This window comes from Bombina bombina, unplaced genomic scaffold (assembly GCF_027579735.1).
Source record: "Bombina bombina isolate aBomBom1 unplaced genomic scaffold, aBomBom1.pri scaffold_1218, whole genome shotgun sequence".
NCBI classification, from domain to species: domain Eukaryota; kingdom Metazoa; phylum Chordata; class Amphibia; order Anura; family Bombinatoridae; genus Bombina; species Bombina bombina.
Genome location: NW_026513069.1, coordinates 41566 through 62841, shown reverse-complemented (window position 1 = coordinate 62841; position 21276 = coordinate 41566). Strand labels below are relative to the sequence as shown.

Below are 21276 nucleotides of genomic sequence, written 5' to 3'. Positions count from 1 at the left end.
GGGGAGAAAATTTTTACAGTACACTGTCCCATTAGAGTTAGTTTAAACTTTAAAGGGATACTTAACCCAAATTTTTTCTTTCATGATTCAGATAGAGCATGCAATTTTGTTATATATGTAGCAAAAGTTCACACATAATGCCAAAGTACCACATAATTATCCAAAAGATAATCCCTTTTATTTGGAGCAAAACATGCAACGTTTCAGCCTCACAGGCCTTAATCATGCACGATGAGGCATGATTAAGGCCTGTGAGGCCGAAACGCTGCATGTTTTGCTCCAAATAAAGGAATAATCTTTTGGATAATTCTGTGGTGCTGTGGCATTCTGTGTGAACTTTTGCTACATATATATGGGGGGTATGCAGTAACCCCAGCTATGTGCACCCAGCTAATGATTTGTAACTTTAAAGAGAATTATATTCAGTGCTGAGCCTATTTGTGTGTTTCATAACATTGTTATAAATATTATTCCAAACACTGCTGCCACACGGTGCCATGTATATTTAACCTACCTAATTTAATTTTAAATTAGGCATTTACACGAAGACACCAGCTGCAGTGTGTTGAATAAATGGAGAATAAAGCAATTCTTAAAGTTTTATAATATATTGTAGCAGCTGAAAATTGCATTGCAAATTAGCTGCAGAGGGGAAAAAAAGACATTTTGTTAAGTTTTTAAAATGTCTCCTGAATAAATTTGTTTTCTTTTGCTCTAGTTCTAACATCACATAATTATAAGGTAAAAAGGTGCATTGCTTATAAGCACGGCTTACATTCATGAGCCACAGGCTTGCAGACCTGGAATGATTAGGGGTGAAGTTGAAAAAATCCCTGAGAACCAGTCATCAATCAGTGCTCTGCCACTTTGCAGCGCTGCTCCGTATTTCACTGTTCTCTTCAAACAGTGCTTCGCTCTGGTTGCACTGTGCTAAAGAAAACAGTGAAGCCAGAGCACAGCGTCTTTTGAAGAAAACAGCCTGATGTTGAGCAGCGCTGCAAAGCAAAACCCCTAACAGTTCCTGCATGTGTCCATTTCTTTACGCAGACATGCTGCATGTTCTGCATTGGAGGGGTCTGCTCTTCAGCAAATTATATCAAGAGAACAATAGATGTAAATTATAAAGTTATTTAAAAATGCATGCATGCTCCATCTGAATCATGAAAGTTACATTTTGGCTTTTATGTTCCTATTAAAGAACTTTGTTTGGAACAAGAAACTTCAAATTCAAAGTAAGACGATTTTATGTTTTCCATGGCTAAAAGGTAAAATCAAGGATCAAAGAACAGTTTTCAAAGATCAAGATCAATACAATGGGAAAATATGCATGTGACTGAAATAAATTAAATAGGAGCCTACAACTAATAAAATTGAAATGCAGAACCCTGTTATATTCCACACAGCCAATGGCTGCACACTCTAGTGACCTATTTATAACTGTCCCTAATTGGCCACAGCAGAGAAGGTAACCTAAACTACAACATGGCAGCTCCCATTGTTTTATAGACATTAACACTTTACACTTAATTTGTCAATATTTAAACACTTGATGAAACTTTAAGAATAATATGTATATGTATTTTTTAGACTAATCTTTTCTTTCAATGCTTCATTCTATCTCGCATTTATTTAGTGTTTAATGTCCCTTTAAACACTGATTGAATAATCATGGACTGGTTGCATATGAAAACGAAATTTATGCTTACCTGGTAAATTCATTTATTTCTTGACACGGTGAGTCCACGGATCATCTCTAATTACTATTGGGAATATCACTCCTGGCCAGCAGGAGGAGGCAAAGAGCACCACAGCAAAGCCGCTAAGCATCACACCTCCCTTCCCTCCAACCCCAGTCATTCGACCGAAGGAAAAAGAGAGAAAGGAAGTAACACCAGGGGCAGAGGTGCCTGAGGTTTACAACACAAAAACGGTCTAAATAAACAGGGCGGGCTGTGGACTCACCGTGTCAAGAAATAAATAAGTTTATCAGGTAAGCATAAATTTCGTTTTCTTTCTAATGACGCGGTGAGTCCACGGATCATCTCTAATTACTAATGGGAATCAATACCCAAGCTAGAGGACACAAATGATAAGGGAGGGACAAGAAAGGGAACCTAAACAGAAGGCACCACTGCTTGAAGAACCTTTCTCTCAAAAGAAGCCTCAGCCGAGGCAAAAGTATCAAATTTATAGAATTTTGAAAAAGTGTGCAAAGATGACCAAGTTGCAGCCTTGCGACTCTGTTCCACAGAAGCTTAATTTTTAAATGCCCAGGAAGAGGAAACAGCATTCGTGGAATGAGCCGTGATTTTCTCAGGAGGCTGCTGTCCAGCAGTTTCATAGGCCAAACAAATTATACTCTTCAACCACAAAGAAAGAGAAGTAGTCGTAGCTTTCTGACCCTTGCGTTTCCCAGAGAAAACAACAAACAAAGCAGAAGACTGGTGAAAATCTTTTGTCGCCTGTAAATAGTACTTCAATGCACGCACCACATCTAGGTTGTGCAACAGACGCTCCTTATGAGAAGAAGGGGGGTTAGGACACAAAGAAGGAACTACGATTTCTCGATTAATGTTCCTATCCAAAACCACTTTAGCGAGGAAACCTAACCTAGTAAGCAGAACTACCTTATCTGAATGAAAAATAAGGTAAGGGGATTCACACTGCAACGTCGAGACCTCTGAGACTCTACGAGCAGAAGAAATTGCAACAAGAAACAAAACTTTTCAAGATAACATCTTAATATCTAAAGAATGAATAGGCTCAAACGGAGCCTGCTGAAGAACTTTAAGAACCAGGTTAAGACTCCAGGGAGGAGTAACAGATTTGAACACAGGCCAAGGCCTGACAGAAGGATTGTACGTCCGCCAGACGCTTATGCAACAATATAGATAAGACAGAAATCTGACCCTTCAAGGTACTAGCAGATAATCCCTTCTGCAGACCTTCCTGGAGAAAAGACAAAATCCTAGGAATCCAAACTCTACTCCAATAGTAACTTCTGGATTCACACCAATACAGATATCTACGCCATATCTTATAGTAAATTTTTTTGGTAAAAGCCTTACGAGCCTGAATCATGGTCTCAATGACCGACTCACAAAAACCACGCTTAGATAAAGTTAAGCATTCAATCTCCAAGCAGTCAGCTTCAGAGAAATGAGATTTGGATGAAGCAAGGGCCCTTGAAGTAGAAGGTCTTTCCTCAGTGGAAGTCTCCAAGGTGGAAGAGATGACATCTCCACTAGGTCTGCATACCAGATCCTGCGAGGCCACGCCGGTGATTCTCATTGCACCAGAGTGGCCTCGCAGGATCTGGTATGCAGATGCCCTCTCCTGCTTGATTTGAGCAATGACCTGAGGGAGAAGAGCGAACGGAGGAAACAGATATGCTAGATTGAAATTCCAAGGGATCACCAGAGCATCTATCAGTACAGCCTGAAGATCCCTTGACCTCAAACCGTACCTCAGGAGCTTTGCATTATGTCGAGATGCCATGAGATCCAGCTCCGGCTGTCACCATTTGAGAATCAAGTTGGAAAACACCTCTGGATGGAGTTCCCACTCCCGCGGATGAAAAGTCTGTCTGCTCAGAAAATACGCTTCCCAATTGTCCACTCCTGGAATGTGGATCGCAGATAGATAGCAGTTGTGGGTATCCGCCAACTGGATAATTCTAGATACCTCGGTCACAGCCAAGGAACTCCGAGTTCCCCCCTGATGGTTGATGTAAGCCACCAATGTTATGTTATCCCATACAAGTTAAAATGAGGTGATTTGAAGTTGAAATCTTTTATTTGCAGAGTAAAAACTTATTCATCCCAAAAGGGATACAAAACTTGGGTCTCGAGTGGCGATGTGAGCGGTATGGACTGCACTCTAGGAACTGACTGCTGACATGTTTCAGCTCAGAAAGCCGTAATCGTAGCTGTAGTCTCAGGTTACCATTAGCCTAAAGTACCTAATGTTACATGCTGATTGGTTAAAATCAAAGAACCTTTTTTTTTACCAATGTTATGTTGTCCGACTGGAACCTGATAAACTGGGATGAGGCTAATTGAGGCCAGGCCAGAAGAGCATTGAAGAGTGTCCACAGCTCTAAAATGTTTATGGGAAGAACCGACTCCTCCCGAGTCCATATCTTTAGCCTTTAGCAAGCGACTGCTCCCTATCCCAACAGGCTGGCATCCGTGGTCACAATCACCCAGGAAGATCTGTGGAAGCAGGTTCCCTGGGAGAGATGTTCCTGAGATAACAACCAAGGAAGAGAATCTCTTGTCGCCTGATCCAGATTTAAACCCGGAGACAGATACGCATAATCCCTGTTTCATTGTTTGAGCATGCATAACTGCAGAGGTCTGAGATGGAATCTGGCAAACGGAATGATGTCCATGGCAGCTACCATCAGACCAATTACATCCATACATTGGGCCAGAGACGGCTGAGGAGAGGACTGAAGGGCAAGACAAGAGTTGAAAATCTTAGTCTTTCTGACCTCTATCAGAAATATTTTCATTGATAAGGAATCTATTATGGTTCCCAAGAACACTACCCTTGTAGCTGGTATCAAGGAACTCTTTACCAAATTCACCTTCCATCCGTGAGAACGCAGAAAAGATAACATCTCTGTGTGGGAGTTTGCTTGTTGAAAGGATGGAGCCTGGACCAGAATGTCGTCCAGATAAGGCGCCACTGCAATGCCCCGCAACCGGAGCACCGCCAACAGGGCTCCCAGGACCTTTGAGAAAATTCTGGGAGCTGTGGCAAGGACGAATGGAAGAGCCACAAACTGGAAGTTTTTGTCTAGAAAGGCAAACCTCTACCGTTGTCATGAATTGACCCTCTTGAACCAAGGGAAGAATGGAATGAATAGTTTCCATCTTGAAAGACGGTACTCTGAGGAACTTGTTTAGACTTTTGAGATCTAAAATTGGTCTGAAAGTTCCCTCTTTTTTGGGAACCACGAACAGATGGGAGTAGAATCCCAGACCCTATTCCTGCATTGGAACAGGAATTATCACTCCTAGGTCGGAAAGGTCCCGGACACAGTGTAAGAATGCCTCTCTTTATCTGGTCTACAGATAATCTGGAGAGCAGAAACCTGCCCCTGGTAGGAAAGGTTTTGAACTCTAGTTTGTATCTCTGGGACACAATGTCCACTGCCCAGGGATCCGGCACATCTCGAACCCAGGCCTGAGCGAAGAAAGAAAGTCTGCCCACCACAAGATCCGGTCCTGGATCGGGGGGCAGACCCTTCATGCTGACTTTGAGTCACTAACGGGCTACTTAGATTGCTTCCCCTTGTTCCAAGACTGGTTGGACCTCCAGGAAGGCTTGGACTGTTCCTGCTTGGCAGAGGAAGTCTTACCCTTGAAGTTTCGAAAGGAACGAAAATTACTCTGAAGTCCCTTCTGCTTATTCCTCTTGTCCTGAGCGAGGAAATTACCCTTACCTCCCATAATGTCTGAAATAATTTCAGCCAAGCCTGGCCCAAACAAGGTCTTACCCTTGTAGGGAATCGCCAAAAGCTTAGACGACACATCCACAGACCATGATTTCAACCATAAGGCTCTGCAGGCCAGTACTGCAAAACCAGAAATCTTTGCTCCCAACTTAATAATTTGTAGGGAAGCATCCGTAATAAAGGAATTGGCCAACTTAAGAGCCTTGATCCTATCCTGGATCTCCTCAAGGAGAGTATTTGTCTGAATAGATTCAGACAACGCATCAAACCATTATGCCGCCGCACTGGTGACGGTAGCAATACACAGCGCAGATTGCCATTGTATACCCTGGTGTACATTCATCCTTTTAAGTAACCCTTCCAACTTCTTATCCATAGGATCCTTAAAGGAACAGCTATCCTCTATGGGAATAGTGGTTCTCTTAGCCAAATTGCAGATTGCCTCTTCCACCTTGGGGACCGTCTGCCAAGACTCCTTGATAGATTCAGCTATTGGAAACATCTTCTTAAAAATTGGGGATGGAGAAAAAGGGATACCAGGTCTCTCCATTCCTGAACAATAATCTCTTTAGCCCGGTCTGGTACCGGAAAAACCTCCACCGTGGAAAGAACGTCAAAGTATTTGTTTAACTTACTAAACTTCTTAGGGTTGACTACGACAGTCATGTTGGAGTCGTCCAAGGTGGCTAAAACCTCTAAGTAACAAGAGGTGTTCTAGCTTAAACCTGAAGGATACAACTTCAGTTTTAGAAGAAGGAATTACACTGTCTGAATCCGAGATTTAACCCTCAGATACTACCGAAGTATCTTCCTCCTCAGACTTCTGGGAGGGAACATTCGGCATAGCCACGACTTTGTCAGAAACTTTACTCACTGATTCTTTACATTTCCTTTTGCGCTTTCCTTGCAGCATGGGAAAAGCAGACAGCGCATCAGTTACCGCAGAGGATATGTGGGTAGCAATGTCTTGCAAAGCAACTCCAACTGGAGTGTGAGAGGAAAACGCAGGGCACTGCATGTATAGACAATAAGGTTTGAGGTAAAAGCTGCGGCATAACTTGAACAGGAGACCCCTGAACAGCATCCTCCCCAGACAATGTTGGTTTAGATTCAAAAAGTCTATCCCTGTAATACAATGTTCTCTCAATACATGAGGAACAAAAAGGGATTGGTAGTTCCACATTAGCACAAAGTACAAGTAACATTTTGAAAGGCCTCTTGGGCCATCTTTACCCAATAAATGAAAAAACAAAAAATAAAATACTTTATTTAAATTTGAAATTTATGTAAAAAAAAAAAAAAAGTTACTGTCATTTTAAATGTTAAAAGTAACTATTTTCTAAGAGCAGAGCAGCGGCTCTAGAGAAACCCAGACAGCTTCTACACCTCAGCAAGCCCTGCTGGTTACCGGAGTCAACAGAAAAGATCCGGACTTAATCAGAGCTGCTCCCACCGGGTATCAGGCGACCGATCTCACAGACTTCTGAGAATGTAGAGCCGCAACGAAAGTATGTCACCCTTCCGGCCCTCAGGAAGTGATTTAAAAAAAGCATGCAAAACTCTCTTGCTGCTTCAGAAAAGCTCCAACAAGTAACAACAAGTAAAACACACTACCAAGTTGCTATAGCTCTGACTTGAACACACAAGAGAAAAAACACTAACTGAGCCTTATTAAGTAATGAGTCCTCTCGTCCACATTGCCTGCACAAACTGCCTCACATTATCCTATTAACCTATAATAGGATTAATGTATATAACGTCCCAACAGAGTTAACTGTAAAAGTGCCAAAAATCATCTTCCCTTTTTAGCAAATTAAATTTAGCACTTACCTTAATGGAAATCTGCCTGGCAGCAGGGCAGCTCACTAGGTTTGAGAGGCATTCTCCCTCACATGGACCTGTGGAAAAAAAGAAAGGCCGAGCAATCTTACTCAGGCTTTCAAGATAGGGCAGCATATACTATTTGTGAGGTGCAGTGAGGATTATACCCCACAAGTTCCCATTTGCTTAAAAGCCACCACTGCTCTACTAAAGAGACTGACATGGGCTACGGCTAAACCCCAGGAAGAAGCAGGACAATCTTGCTCTGCTTTAAAATAATAAAATCTTGATTGAAGAATCTTCTTCCAGACACCTAAACTTTACCACCTCTTTGCTTTTAACGTAGGCAAAGAGAATGACTGGGGTTGAAGGGAAGGGAGGTGATGTTTAGTGGCTTTGCTGTGGTGCTCTTTGCTTCACCTGCTGGTCGGGTGTGATATTCCCAATAGTAATTAGAGATGATCCGTGGACTCACCGTGTCATTAGAAAGAAAAGGACTTATTCAATTATACTTGTAAAGATATATTTAGGGACACAGACATTTACCTTCCTCATTCTTTATGTTAAAGGAAGTATTTTCCTAACTTGCATCAATAAACTTCAGGAAGTTATTGGTTATAAAAATTTCTCTAAATAACATACATGACCTTAAATAACAAATAATTTAACACAAAATTGTCACTCACATTCAAGGTCCTGATCATCAGATCTTAAAGCCTTTTCAGCTCTCTCTCGATCTCTGAGCTGTTGGTTTAATATTCTTAATCGCCTTTGAGGAATTGTTTTAAGAAAAAAAAAAGTCAAGCATTTATATTTCAAGAATGATAATACTCATAATAGCATAATATAGTTACTCATAGCATATATGAAGGTATTACATAGTTACTCATAGTATATATGAAGGTATTACAGTGTTCTCCACAAAACAAATGCCAGGCAGGTGGTAATATGAAGTAGTGGGATGGAAGCAGTGTAATATATTATAACATTCTCTTATTTATAAACCATCTAAAGCACAAATTTAATGCATAATTTAATATAAATTAATTTAATGATAATTTGTGCAACAAACAAGTTTAGTCGGCCGCGCTATAAAATCAGCCAGATGTTATGCCAATTAAAGGGATACTAAACCCAATTTTTGTTCTTTAATGATTAAGACAGAGCAGAGCATGCAATTTTAAGCAACTTTCTAGTTTACTTCTATTTTCAATTTTTCTTTGTTCTCTTGCTATCTTTATTTAAAAAGCAGAAATGTAAAAAGCTTAGGAGCCGGCCCATTTTTGGTTCAGAACCTTGGTTACGCTTGCTTATTGGTGGCTAACTGTAGCCTCCAATAAGCAAGCGCTATCCATGGTGCTAAACCTAAAATGTATCTGAATCATGAAAGAAAAAAACAGAATTTATGCTTACCTGATAAATTACTTTCTCCAACATTGGTGTGTCCGGTCCACGGCGTCATCCTTACTTGTGGGAAATATCTCTTCCCCAACAGGAAATGGCAAAGAGTCCCAGCAAAGCTGGCCATATAGTCCCTCCTAGGCTCCGCCCACCCCAGTCATTCGACCGACGGACAGGAGGAAAAAATAGGAGAAACCATAGGGTGCCGTGGTGACTGTAGTTAGAGAAAATAATTCATCAAACCTGATTAAAAAAACCAGGGCGGGCCGTGGGCCCGACACACCGTTGGGGAAAGTAATTTATCAGGTAAGCATAAATTCTGTTTTCTCCAACATTGGTGTGTCCGGTCCACGGCGTCATCCTTACTTGTGGGAACCAATACCAAAGCTTTAGGACACGGATGAAGGGAGGGAGCAAATCAGGTTACCTAAACGGAAGGCACCACGGCTTGCAAAACCTTTCTCCCAAAAATAGCCTCCGAAGAAGCAAAAGTATAGAATTTGTAAAATTTGGCAAAAGTGTGCAGTGAAGACCAAGTCTCTGCCTTACATATCTGATCAACAGAAGCCTCGTTCTTGAAGGCCCATGTGGAAGCCACAGCCCTATTGGAGTGAGCTGTGATTCTTTTTGGGAGGCTCCCGTCCGGCAGTCTCATAAGCCAATCGGATGATGCTTTTAAGCCAAAAGGAAAGAGAGGTAGAAGTTGCTTTTTGACCTCTCCTTTTACCAGAATAGACGACAAACAGAGAAGATGTTTGTCTGAACGCTTTTGTAGCTTCTAAATAGAATTTTAGAGCACGGACTACATCTAAATTGTGTAGCAAACGTTCCTTCTTTGAAACTGGATTCGGACACAAAGAAGGTACAACTATCTCCTGGTTAATATTTTTGTTGGAAACAACCTTTGGAAGAAAACCAGGCTTAGTACGCAAAACTACCTTATCTGAATGGAACACCAGATAGGGCGGAGTACACTGCAGAGCAGATAACTCTGAAACTCTTCTAGCAGAAGAAATAGCAACCAAAAACAAAACTTTCCAAGATAACAACTTAATATCTATGGAATGTAAAGGTTCAAACTGAACCCCTTGAAGAACTGAAAGAACTAGATTTAAACTCCAGGGAGGAGTCAAAGGTCTGTAAACAGGCTTGATCCTAACCAGAGCCTGAACAAATGCTTGAACATCTGGCACAGCTGCCAGTCGTTTGTGTAGTAAGACAGATAAGGCAGAAATCTGTCAATTTAGAGAACTTGCAAATAATCCTTTATCCAAACCTTCTTGTAGAAAGGAAAGGATCTTGGGAATCTTTATCTTATTCCATGGGAATCCCTTGGATTCACACCAGCAGATATATCTTTTCCATATTTTATGGTAAATTTTTCTAGTTACCGGTTTTCTGGCTTGAACCAGAGTATCTATCACAGAATCTGAAAACCCACGCTTTGATAGAATCAAGCGTTCAATCTCCAAGCCATCAGCTGGAGGGAGACCAGATTTGGATGTTTGAGACAGGACCTTCTTGTTCAGGGTCCGTTCGAAGGTAGCTTCCATGGTGGAGTCGATGACATATTCACCAGGTCTGCATACCAAGTCCTGCGTGGCCATGCAGGAGCTATCAAGATCACCGAGGCCCTCTCCTGCTTGATCCTGGCTACCAGCCTGGGAATGAGAGGAAACGGTGGAAACACATAAGCTAGGTTGAAGGTCCAAGGCGCTACTAGTGCATCCACTAGAGTCGCCTTGGGATCCCTGGATCTGGACCCGTAGCAAGGAACCTTGAAGTTCTGATGAGACGCCATCAGATCCATGTCTGGAATGCCCCATAATTGGGTCAACTGGGCAAATATCTCCGGGTGGAGTTCCCACTCCCCTGGATGGAAAGTCTGACGACTCAGATAATCCGCCTCCCAGTTTTCCACTCCTGGGATGTGGATCGCAGACAGGTGGCAGGAGTGATCCTCCGCCCATTGTATTATTTTGGTCACTTCTTTCATCGCCAGGGAACTCCTTGTTCCCCCCTGATGATTGATATAAGCAACAGTCGTCATGTTGTCTGATTGGAATCTTATGAATCTGGCCTTTGCTAGCTGAGGCCAAGCCCTGAGAGCATTGAATATCGCTCTTAGTTCCAGAATGTTTATCGGGAGAAGAGACTCTTCCCGAGACCATAGTGCCTGAGCTTTCAGGGATTCCCAGACCGCGCCCCAGCCCACTAGACTGGCGTCGGTCGTGACGATGACCCACTCTGGTCTGCGGAAGCTCATTCCCTGGGATAGGTGGTCCAGGGTTAGCCACCAACGGAGTGAATCTCTGGTCTTCTGATCTACTTGAATCACTGGAGACAAGTCTGTATAGTCCCCATTCCACTGTTTCAGCATGCACAGTTGTAATGGTCTTAGATGAATTCGCGCAAAAGGAACTATGTCCATTGCTGCAACCATCAACCCTACTACTTCCATTCACTGAGCTATGGAAGGACGTGGAACTGAATGAAGAACTTGACAAGCGCTTAGAAGTTTTGACTTTCTGACATCTGTCAGAAAAATCCTCATTTCTAAAGAATCTATTATTGTTCCCAAGAAGGGAACTCTTGTCGACGGAGACAGAGAACTTTTTTCTATGTTCACCTTCCATCCGTGAGATCTGAGAAAGGCCAGAACGATGTCTGTATGAGCCTTTGCCTTTGAAAGGGACGACGCTTGTATTAGAATGTCGTCCAAGTATGGTACTACTGCAATGCCCCTCGGTCTTAGAACCGCTAGAAGGGACCCGAGTACCTTTGTGAAAATACTTGGAGCAGTGGCTAACCCGAATGGGAGGGCCACAAACTGGTAATGTTTGTCCAGAAAGGCGAACCTTAGGAACTGATGATGTTCTTTGTGGATAGGAATATGTAGGTACGCATCCTTTAGATCCACGGTAGTCATAAATTGACCTTCCTGGATTGTAGGTAGAATCGTTCGAATGGTTTCCATTTTGAACGATGGTACTCTGAGAAATTTGTTTAGGATTTTTAAATCCAGAATTGGTCTGAAGGTTCCCTCTTTTTTGGGAACTACGAACAGATTTGAGTAAAATCACATTCCTTGTTCCGCCATTGGAACTGGGTGTATCACTCCCATCTTTAACAGGTCTTCTACACAATGTAAGAATGCCTGTCTCTTTATTTGGTTTGAGGATAAGTGAGATATGTGAAACCTTCCCCTTGGGGGTAGTTCCTTGAATTCCAGAAGATAACCCTGAGAAACTATTTCTAGCGTCCAGGGATCCTGAACATCTCTTGCCCAAGCCTGAGCAAAGAGAGAGAGTCTGCCCCCCACTAGATCCGGTCCCGGATCGGGGGCTACTCCTTCATGCTGTTTTGTTAGCAGCAGCAGGTTTCTTGGCCTGCTTACCCTTGTTCAAGCCTTGCATTGGTTTCCAGGCTGGTTTGGTCTGTGAAGCATTACCCTCTTGCTTAGAGGATGCAGAATTAGAGGCCGGTCCGTTCCTGAAATTACGAAAGGAACGAAAATTAGACTTATTCTTGGCTTTGAAAGGCCTATCTTGTGGGAGGGCGTGGCCCTTTCCCCCAGTGATGTCTGAGATAATCTCTTTCAATTCTGGTCCAAAGAGAGTTTTACCCTTGAAGGGGATATTAAGCAATTTTGTCTTGGATGAAACATCCGCTGACCAAGATTTAGCCAAAGCGCTCTGCGCGCCACAATTGCAAACCCTGAATTTTTCACCGCTAATCTAGCTAATTGCAAAGCGGCATCTAAAATAAAAGAATTAGCCAACTTAAGTGCGTGAACTCTGTCCATAACCTCCTCATATGGAGTCTCTCTACTGAGCGACTTTTCTAGTTCCTCGAACCAGAACCACGCTTCTGTAGTGACAGGAACAATGCACGAAATGGGTTGCAGAAGGTAACCTTGCTGTACAAAAATCTTTTTAAGCAAACCCTCCAATTTTTTATCCATAGGATCTTTGAAAGCACAATTATCCTCGATAGGAATAGTAGTGCGCTTGTTTAGAGTAGAAACTGCCCCCTCGACCTTAGGGACTGTCTGCCATAAGTCCTTTCTGGGGTCGACCATAGGAAATAATTTCTTAAATATAGGAGGGGGGACAAAAGGTATGCCGGGCTTCTCCCACTCCTTATCCACTATGTCCGCCACCCACTTGTGTATAGGAAAAGCGTCGGGGTGCACCGGAACCTCTAGGAACTTGTCCATCTTGCATAATTTTTCTGGAATGACCAGGTTGTCACAATCATCCAGAGTAGATAACACCTCCTTAAGCAGTGCGCGGAGATGCTCTAATTTAAATTTAAATGTCACAACATCAGGTTCAGCCTGTTGAGAAATTTTTCCTGAATCTGAAATTTCCCCATCTGACAAAACCTCCCTCATGGCCTCTTCAGATTGGTGTGAGGGTATGACAGAGCAATTATCATCAGCGCCCTCTTGCTCTTCAGTGTTTAAAACAGAGCAATCGCGCTTTCTCTGAAATGCAGGCATTTTGGATAAAATATTTGCTATGGAGTTATCCATTACTGTCGTCAATTGTTGCATAGTAATAAGCATTGGCGCGCTAGAAGTACTAGGGGCCTCCTGCGTTGGCAACACTGGTATAGACACAGAAGGAGATGATGTAGAACCATGTCTACTCCCTTCATCTGATGAATCATCTTGGGCAACTTCATTATCTGTGGCAGTACTGTCCTTACTTTGTTTGGACGCTATGGCACAATTATCACACAATTTTGAAGGGGGAGACACATTGACTTTCATACATATAGAACATAGCTTATCTGAAGGCACAGACATGTTAAACAGGCTTAAACTTGTCAATATAGCACAAAAACCGTTTTAAAACAAAACCGTTACTGTCTCTTTAAATTTTAAACAGAGCACACTTTATTACTGAATATGTGAAAAAATATGAAGGAATTGTTCAAAATTTACCAAATTTTCACCACAGGAAACGGGAGCCGGTTACAGTTTTAACCCCTCTAGAGTCCCAGCTACAGCCTTTGCTGCGACTTTACCAAACCCAGGGGGGAATACGATACCAAATGAAGCCTTCTAGGAACTTTTCCAACTACTTTCAGATCCTCACACATGCATCTGCATGTCTTGCTCTCAAAAGTAACTGCGCAGTAATGGCGCGAAAATGAGGCTCAGCCTACAACTGGGAAGGCCCTTCCTGACTGGAAAAGGTGTCTAACACAGTGCCTGACGTTAAAAAACGTTCCCCAAGTTTATAAGTGTGAATTACCAGCATAAACATGTATAAAATGTCCAAATAAAGCAATCGATTTTGCCCATAAAAGTGTCTACCAGTTTTATAGCCCATAATAAGCCCTTTATTCTGTTTGAGACTAAGAAAATGGCTTACCGGTCCCCATGAGGGGAAATGACAGCCTTCCAGCATTACACAGTCTTGTTAGAAATATGGCTAGTCATACCTTAAGCAGAAAAGTCTGCTAACTGTTTCCCCCAACTGAAGTTACTTCATCTCAACAGTCCTATGTGGAAACAGCAAACGATTTTAGTTACGGTCTGCTAAAATCATCTTCCTCTCACAAACAGAATTCTTCATCTTTTTCTGTTTCAGAGTAAATAGTACATACCAGCACTATTTTAAAATAACAAACTCTTGATAGTAGAATAAAAAAAACTACAACTAAACACCACATACTCTTAACCATCTCCGTAGAGATGTTGCCTGTGCAACGGCAAAGAGAATGACTGGGGTGGGCGGAGCCTAGGAGGGACTATATGGCCAGCTTTGCTGGGACTCTTTGCCATTTCCTGTTGGGGAAGAGATATTTCCCACAAGTAAGGATGACGCCGTGGACCGGACACACCAATGTTGGAGAAATGTGGGTTTAGTATCCCTTTAAATAGGCCCTGGGGAGGACACTGCTATAAGTCAATATCAGTTAAGTTTTCTAAGCTATTTGTAAACAAACAATGGAGTATTATTCTAATCCTTTTTTGTCCTTTGGAAAAGGGCCTTTAAGAAAAATCCTTGAATACGAAATATAATATTGCAATTACAATGATATATATCATAATACTGTCACTCTGGTGAGGCATTTTCTTAATTTGGTGAAGGAGAACATAGGCAATAATATCCAGAGAGATTTGATTGACTCGAGGAATTTATACAGAGACAGCATCAAAGTGAATATTAGGGACTGTGTAATGTGCTAGGGGTTAAAGTGGTTGAGCTGCCTGTGAATTGTGGTAAATAGCCAAAACATCCCCTTGATTATATCTAGTCCTGGAACAATCTGACTGGAGATTATGAGTACCATATGAATATTTTTTAACATATTTATTGGAACATATATAAAATATAACTAAAAAAACTATATATACAAAATTGTATTAAAATAATTTATATTAATGTGATTACTTACTACATTAAAATTGTTATTGTTTAAAAAGATAGATAACACCTTTACTATCCATTCCCCAGCTTTGCACAACCAACATTGTTAGATTAATATACTTTATAACATTTAAAGGGCAAGTAAACCCAAAAATAATCATAACTTATGTAGATAGTGTAGTAAACAAAAGAAAAAATATCTACTAGCTCTCCTCCGGCTGTTTTGAAATGGCCGCCTGACCCCTTCTTTCCCTGACGTCATCCAACTTTAATTTTTTTGCACTGAATGCATTTGTCGATCCTGCGTGTTCCTGTGTTTCGCGCATACGCAATGTGCCATTTTCAGCAAGAGGGGCTTTTTAAAAATTCCTGAAAGTTCAGTAACTTTGTTGCATATATTGCACCTCCGTGTACATGGGTCTTCAGACAAGCTTGATTAATGGTGGAAAACTTGGTTGATGAAGGCATTTGCAAGTGAATGATTTTGGCAGTTCAAGAGCAAATGAAGTGTTAGATCTGTGAGCCGGCATTATGTTGAGTGGACCATACAGATATTCCTTCTAAGCATATAATGTTCCAAGCAGAACATTATCAGAATGTCAGTGAGCGACAAGAGTTATCCAAATAATCCCCTTTACTTAGCAAAGCACATTTTTTGGGCTATAGGGATTCCAAAAAGGCAGCAGTATGTACTTAATTAGTCCTTATTTGTATGGGGGTATCGCAGATTCAAATATGCGACTCTGTTAGTCATGCCATTATACTAAACCTATAAACCCCTAAACCGCAAGCCCCCCCAACAACGAAATATACTAAACTAATAACCCCTAAACCGAAAGCCCCCCACATCGCAATAGACTAATTTAAACTAGTAACCCCTAATCGTAACCCTAACATAACCCTAACCCCCCCTAACTTTAACATAATTAAAATAGAGCTAAATTAAAACTTACAATTATTAACTAAATAAACCTATTAACCCCTAAACCACCAGCTTCCCACATCGCAACAACCTAAATTAAACTATATTAACCCCTAAACATAACCCTAACACCCCCTAACTTTAACATAATTAAATTAGATATAAATTAAATTTACAATTATTAACTAAATAATTCCTATTTAAAACTAAATACTTACCTGTGAAATAAAACCTAAGGTAGTTACAGTTATATTGTAGCTTAGGTTTTATTTCACAGGTAAGTTTGTATTTATTTTAACTAGATAGACTAGTTAGTAAATAGTTATTAACTATGCAATAACTACCTAGCTAAAATAAATACAAACTTACCTGTGAAATAAAACCTAACCTGTCTTACACTAAAACCTAACATTACAAAAAAATTAAAAAAACTACTATTACAAAAAATAAAAAAACGAAAGTATCCTAAAAAATAAAGATTATTCCTATTCTAATATCCTTTTAAAAAAAAAAAAAAAAAAAAAAAAGCCTAATCTAGAATAAACTACCAAGGGCACATAAAATGGCTTTTTGTAGGGCATTGCCCTGAGTTAAACAGCTCTTTTGCTAAAAAAAAATAATACAAACACCCGCTAACACTATACAAACCCCCAACCCCCCAAACTACCAAGGGCCCTTAATAGGGTCTTTTGTAGGGCATTGCCCTAAGTGTAACAGCTCTTTTGCAAAAAAAAATAAAAATAAAAAAAATATATATATATACATTACACAAAATAAACAAATTATCAAAAATAAAAAAAATATTCCTATTCTAATACCCATAAAAAAAATAAAAAAATAATAAAAAACCTAATCTAGAATAAACTACCAATGGCCCTTAAAAGGGCCTTTTTGCAGGGCATTGATCTAAAGAAAACATAATTTATGTAAGAACTTACCTGATAAATTCATTTCTTTCATATTAGCAAGAGTCCATGAGCTAGTGACGTATGGGATATACATTCCTACCAGGAGGGGCAAAGTTTCCCAAACCTCAAAATGCCTATAAATACACCCCTCACCACACCCACAAATCAGTTTAACGAATAGCCAAGAAGTGGGGTGATAAAAAAAAGTGCGAAAGCATATAAAATAAGGATTTGGAATAGTTGTGCTTTATACAAAAAAATCATAACCACCAAAAAGGGTGGGCCTCATGGACTCTTGCTAATATGAAAGAAATTAATTTATCAGGTAAGTTCTTACATAAATTATGTTTTCTTTCATGTAATTAGCAAGAGTCCATGAGCTAGTGACGTATGGGATAATGACTACCCAAGATGTGGATCTTTCCACGCAAGAGTCACTAGAGAGGGATAAAATAAAGACAGCCAATTCCTGCTGAAAATAATCCACACGCAAAATAAAGTTTAATGAAAACATAAGCAGAAGATTCAAACTGAAACCGCTGCCTGAAGTACTTTTCTACCAAAAACTGCTTCAGAAGAAGAAAACACATCAAAATTGTAGAATTTAGTAAAAGTATGCAAAGAGGACCAAGTTGCTGCTTTGCAAATCTGATCAACCGAAGCCTCATTCCTAAACGCCCAGGAAGTAGAAACTGACCTAGTAGAATGAGCTGTAATCCTTTGAGGCGGAGTTTTACCCGACTCAACATAAGCATGGTGAATTAAGGATTTCAACCAAGATGCCAAAGAAATGGCAGAAGCTTTCTGACCTTTCCTAGAACCGGAAAAGATGACAAATAGACTAGAAGTCTTTCGGAAAGACTTAGTAGCCTCAACATAATATTTCAAAGCTCTAACAACATCCAAAGAATGCAACGATTTCTCCTTAGAATTCTTAGGATTAGGACATAATGAAGGAACCACAATTTCTCTACTAATGTTGTTGGAATTCACAACCTTAGGTAAAAATTCAAAAGAAGTTCGCAACACCGCCTTATCCTGATGAAAAATCAGAAAAGAGGACTCACAAGAAAGAGCAGATAATTCAGAAACTCTTCTGGCAGAAGAGATGGCCAAAAGGAACAAAACTTTCCAAGAAAGTAATTTAATGTCCAATGAATGCATGGGTTCAAAAGGAGGAGCTTGAAGAGCCCTCAGAACCAAATTCAAACTCCAAGGAGGAGAAATAGACTTAATGACAGGTTTTATACGAACCAAAGTTTGTACAAAACAATGAATATCAGGAAGATTAGCAATCTTTCTGTGAAAAAGAACAGCAAGAGCAGAGATTTGTCCTTTCAAGGAACTTGCGGACAAACCTTTATCTAAACCATCCTGAAGAAACTGTAAAATTCTCGGAATTCTAAAAGAATGCCAGGAAAAATGATGAGAAAGACACCAAGAAATATAAGTCTTCCAAACTCTATAATATATCTCTCTAGATACAGATTTTACGAGCCTGTAACATAGTATTAATCACAGAGTCAGAGAAACCTCTTTGACCAAGAATCAAGCGTTCAATCTCCATACCTTTAAATTTAAGGATTTGAGATCCTGATGGAAGAAAGGGCCTTGTGACAGAAGGTCTAGTCTTAACGGAAGAGTCCACGGCTGGCAAGAGGCCATCCGGACAAGATCCGCATACCAAAACCTGTGAGGCCATGCTGGAGCTACCAGCAGAACAAACGAGCATTCCTTCAGAATTTTGGAGATTACTCTTGGAAGAAGAACTAGAGGCGGAAAGATATAGGCAGGATGATACTTCCAAGGAAGTGATAATGCATCCACTGCCTCCGCCTGAGGATCCCGGGATCTGGACAGATACCTGGGAAGTTTCTTGTTTAGATGGGACGCCATCAGATCTATTTCTGGAAGTTCCCACATTTGAACAATCTGAAGAAATACCTCTGGGTGAAGAGACCATTCGCCCGGATGCAACGTTTGGCGACTGAGATAATCCGCTTCCCAATTGTCTATACCTGGGATATGAACCGCAGAGATTAGACAGGAGCTGGATTCCGCCCAAACCAGAATTCGAGATACTTCTTTCATAGCCAGAGGACTGTGAGTCCCTCCTTGATGATTGATGTATGCCACAGTTGTGACATTGTCTGTCTGAAAACAAATGAACGACTCTCTCTTCAGAAGAGGCCAAGACTGAAGAGCTCTGAAAATTGCACGGAGTTCCAAAATATTGATCGGTAATCTCACCTCCTGAGATTCCCAAACCCCTTGTGCCGTCAGAGACCCCCACACAGCTCCCCACCCTGTAAGACTTGCATCTGTTGAGATTATAGTCCAGGTCGGAAGAACAAAAGAAGCCCCCTGAATTAAACTATGGTGATCTGTCCACCACGTCAGAGAATGTCGGACAATCGGTTTTAAAGATATTAATTGAGATATCTTTGTGTAATCCCTGCACCATTGGTTCAGCATACGAGCAAAGGGGATCGCGTCCGATGCAGCAGTCATAAGACCTAGAATTTCCATGCATAAGGCTACCGAAGGGAATGATTGTGACTGAAGGTTTCGACAAGCTGAAATCAATTTTAGACGTCTCTTGTCTGTCAAAGATAGAGTCATGGACACTGAATCTATCTGGAAACCTAAAAAGGTTACCCTTGTCTGAGGAATCAATGAACTTTTTAGTGAATTGATCCTCCAACCATGATATTGAAGAAACAACACAAGTCGATTCCTATGAGATTCTGCTAAATGTGAAGACTGAGCAAGTACCAAGATATCGTCCAAATAAGGAAATACCACAATACCCTGTTCTCTGATTACAGACAGAAGGGCACCGAGAACCTTTGTAAAAATTCTTGGAGCTGTAGCTAGGCCAAACGGCAGAGCCATAAACTGGTAATGCTTGTACAGGAAAGAGAATCTCAGGAACTGATAGTGAGCTGGATGAATCGGAATATGCAGATATGCATCCTGTAAATCTATTGTAGACATATAATGCCCTTGCTGAACAAAAGGCAAGATAGTGCTTACAGTTACAATTTTGAATGTTGGTATCCTTACATAACGATTCAATATTTTTAGATCCAGAACTGGTCTGAAGGAATTCTCCTTCTTGGGTACAATGAAGAGATTCGAATAAAACCCCAGCCCCTGTTCCAAAACTGGAACTGGCATAATTACTCCAGCCAACTCTAGATCTGAAACACATTTCAGAAATGCTTGAGCTTTCACTGGGTTTACTGGGACACGGGAAAGAAAAAATCTCTTTGCAGGAGGTCTTATCTTGAAACCAATTCTGTACCCTTCTGAAACAATGTTCTGAATCCAAAGATTGTGAACAGAATTGATCCAAATTTCTTTGAAAAAACATAATCTGCCCCCTACCAGCTGAGCTGGAGTGAGGGCCGCACCTTCATGTGGACTTAGAAGCTGGCTTTGCTTTTCTAGAAGGCTTAGATTTATTCCAGACTGGAGATGGTTTCCAAACTGAAACTGCTCCTGAGGATGAAGGATCAGGCTTTTGTTCTTTGTTGAAACGAAAGGAACGAAAACGATTATTAGCCCTGTTTTTACCTTTAGATTTTTTATCCTGTGATAAAAAAAGTTCCTTTTCGCACCAGTAACAGTTGAGATAATAGAATCCAACTGAGAACCAAATAATTTATTACCCTGGAAAGAAAGGGAAAGTAGAGTTGATTTAGAAGACATATCAGCATTCCAAGTTTTAAGCCATAAAGCTCTTCTAGCTAAAATAGCTAGAGACATAAACCTGACATCAACTCTGATAATATCAAAAATGGCATCACAGATAAAATTATTAGCATGTTGAAGAAGAATAATAATATTATGAGAATCATGATCTGTTACTTGTTGCGCTAAAGTTTCCAACCAAAAAGTTGAAGCTGCAGCAACATCAGCCAATGATATAGCAGGTCTAAGAAGATTACCTGAACACAGATAAGCTTTTCTTAGAAAGGATTCAATTTTCCTATCTAAAGGATCCTTAAAGGAAGTACCATCTGCCGTAGGAATAGTAGTACGTTTAGCAAGGGTAGAAATAGCCCCATAAACTTTAGGGATTTTGTCCCAAAACTCTAATCTGTCGGATGGTACAGGATATAATTGCTTAAAACGTTTAGAAAGAGTAAATGAATTACCCAAATTATTCCATTCTCTGGAAATTACTTCAGAAATAGCACCAGGAACAGGAAAAACTTCTGGAATAACCACAGGAGATCTAAAGACCTTGTCTAAAACGTTTAGATTTAGTATCAAGAGGACCAGAATCCTCAATTTCTAATGCAATTAGGACTTCTTTAAGTAAAGAACGGATAAATTCCATTTTAAATAAATATGACGATTTATCAG

At 40.6% G+C, this 21276-nt stretch overlaps 1 protein-coding gene across 1 annotated transcript in view; it reads right to left on the bottom strand.

Annotated features, from left to right (window-relative positions):
• The window catches only part of LOC128644691 (coiled-coil domain-containing protein 14-like), a gene marked incomplete at its 3' end in the record, with an annotated part of 72151 nt that overhangs the window by 16846 nt on the left and 34029 nt on the right, over positions 1–21276 (bottom strand). The window contains exon 3 of the mRNA XM_053697204.1: positions 7972–8054. Coding sequence (XP_053553179.1) covers positions 7972–8054 — 83 coding nt within the window. The remainder of the gene's footprint in view (positions 1–7971; positions 8055–21276) is intronic.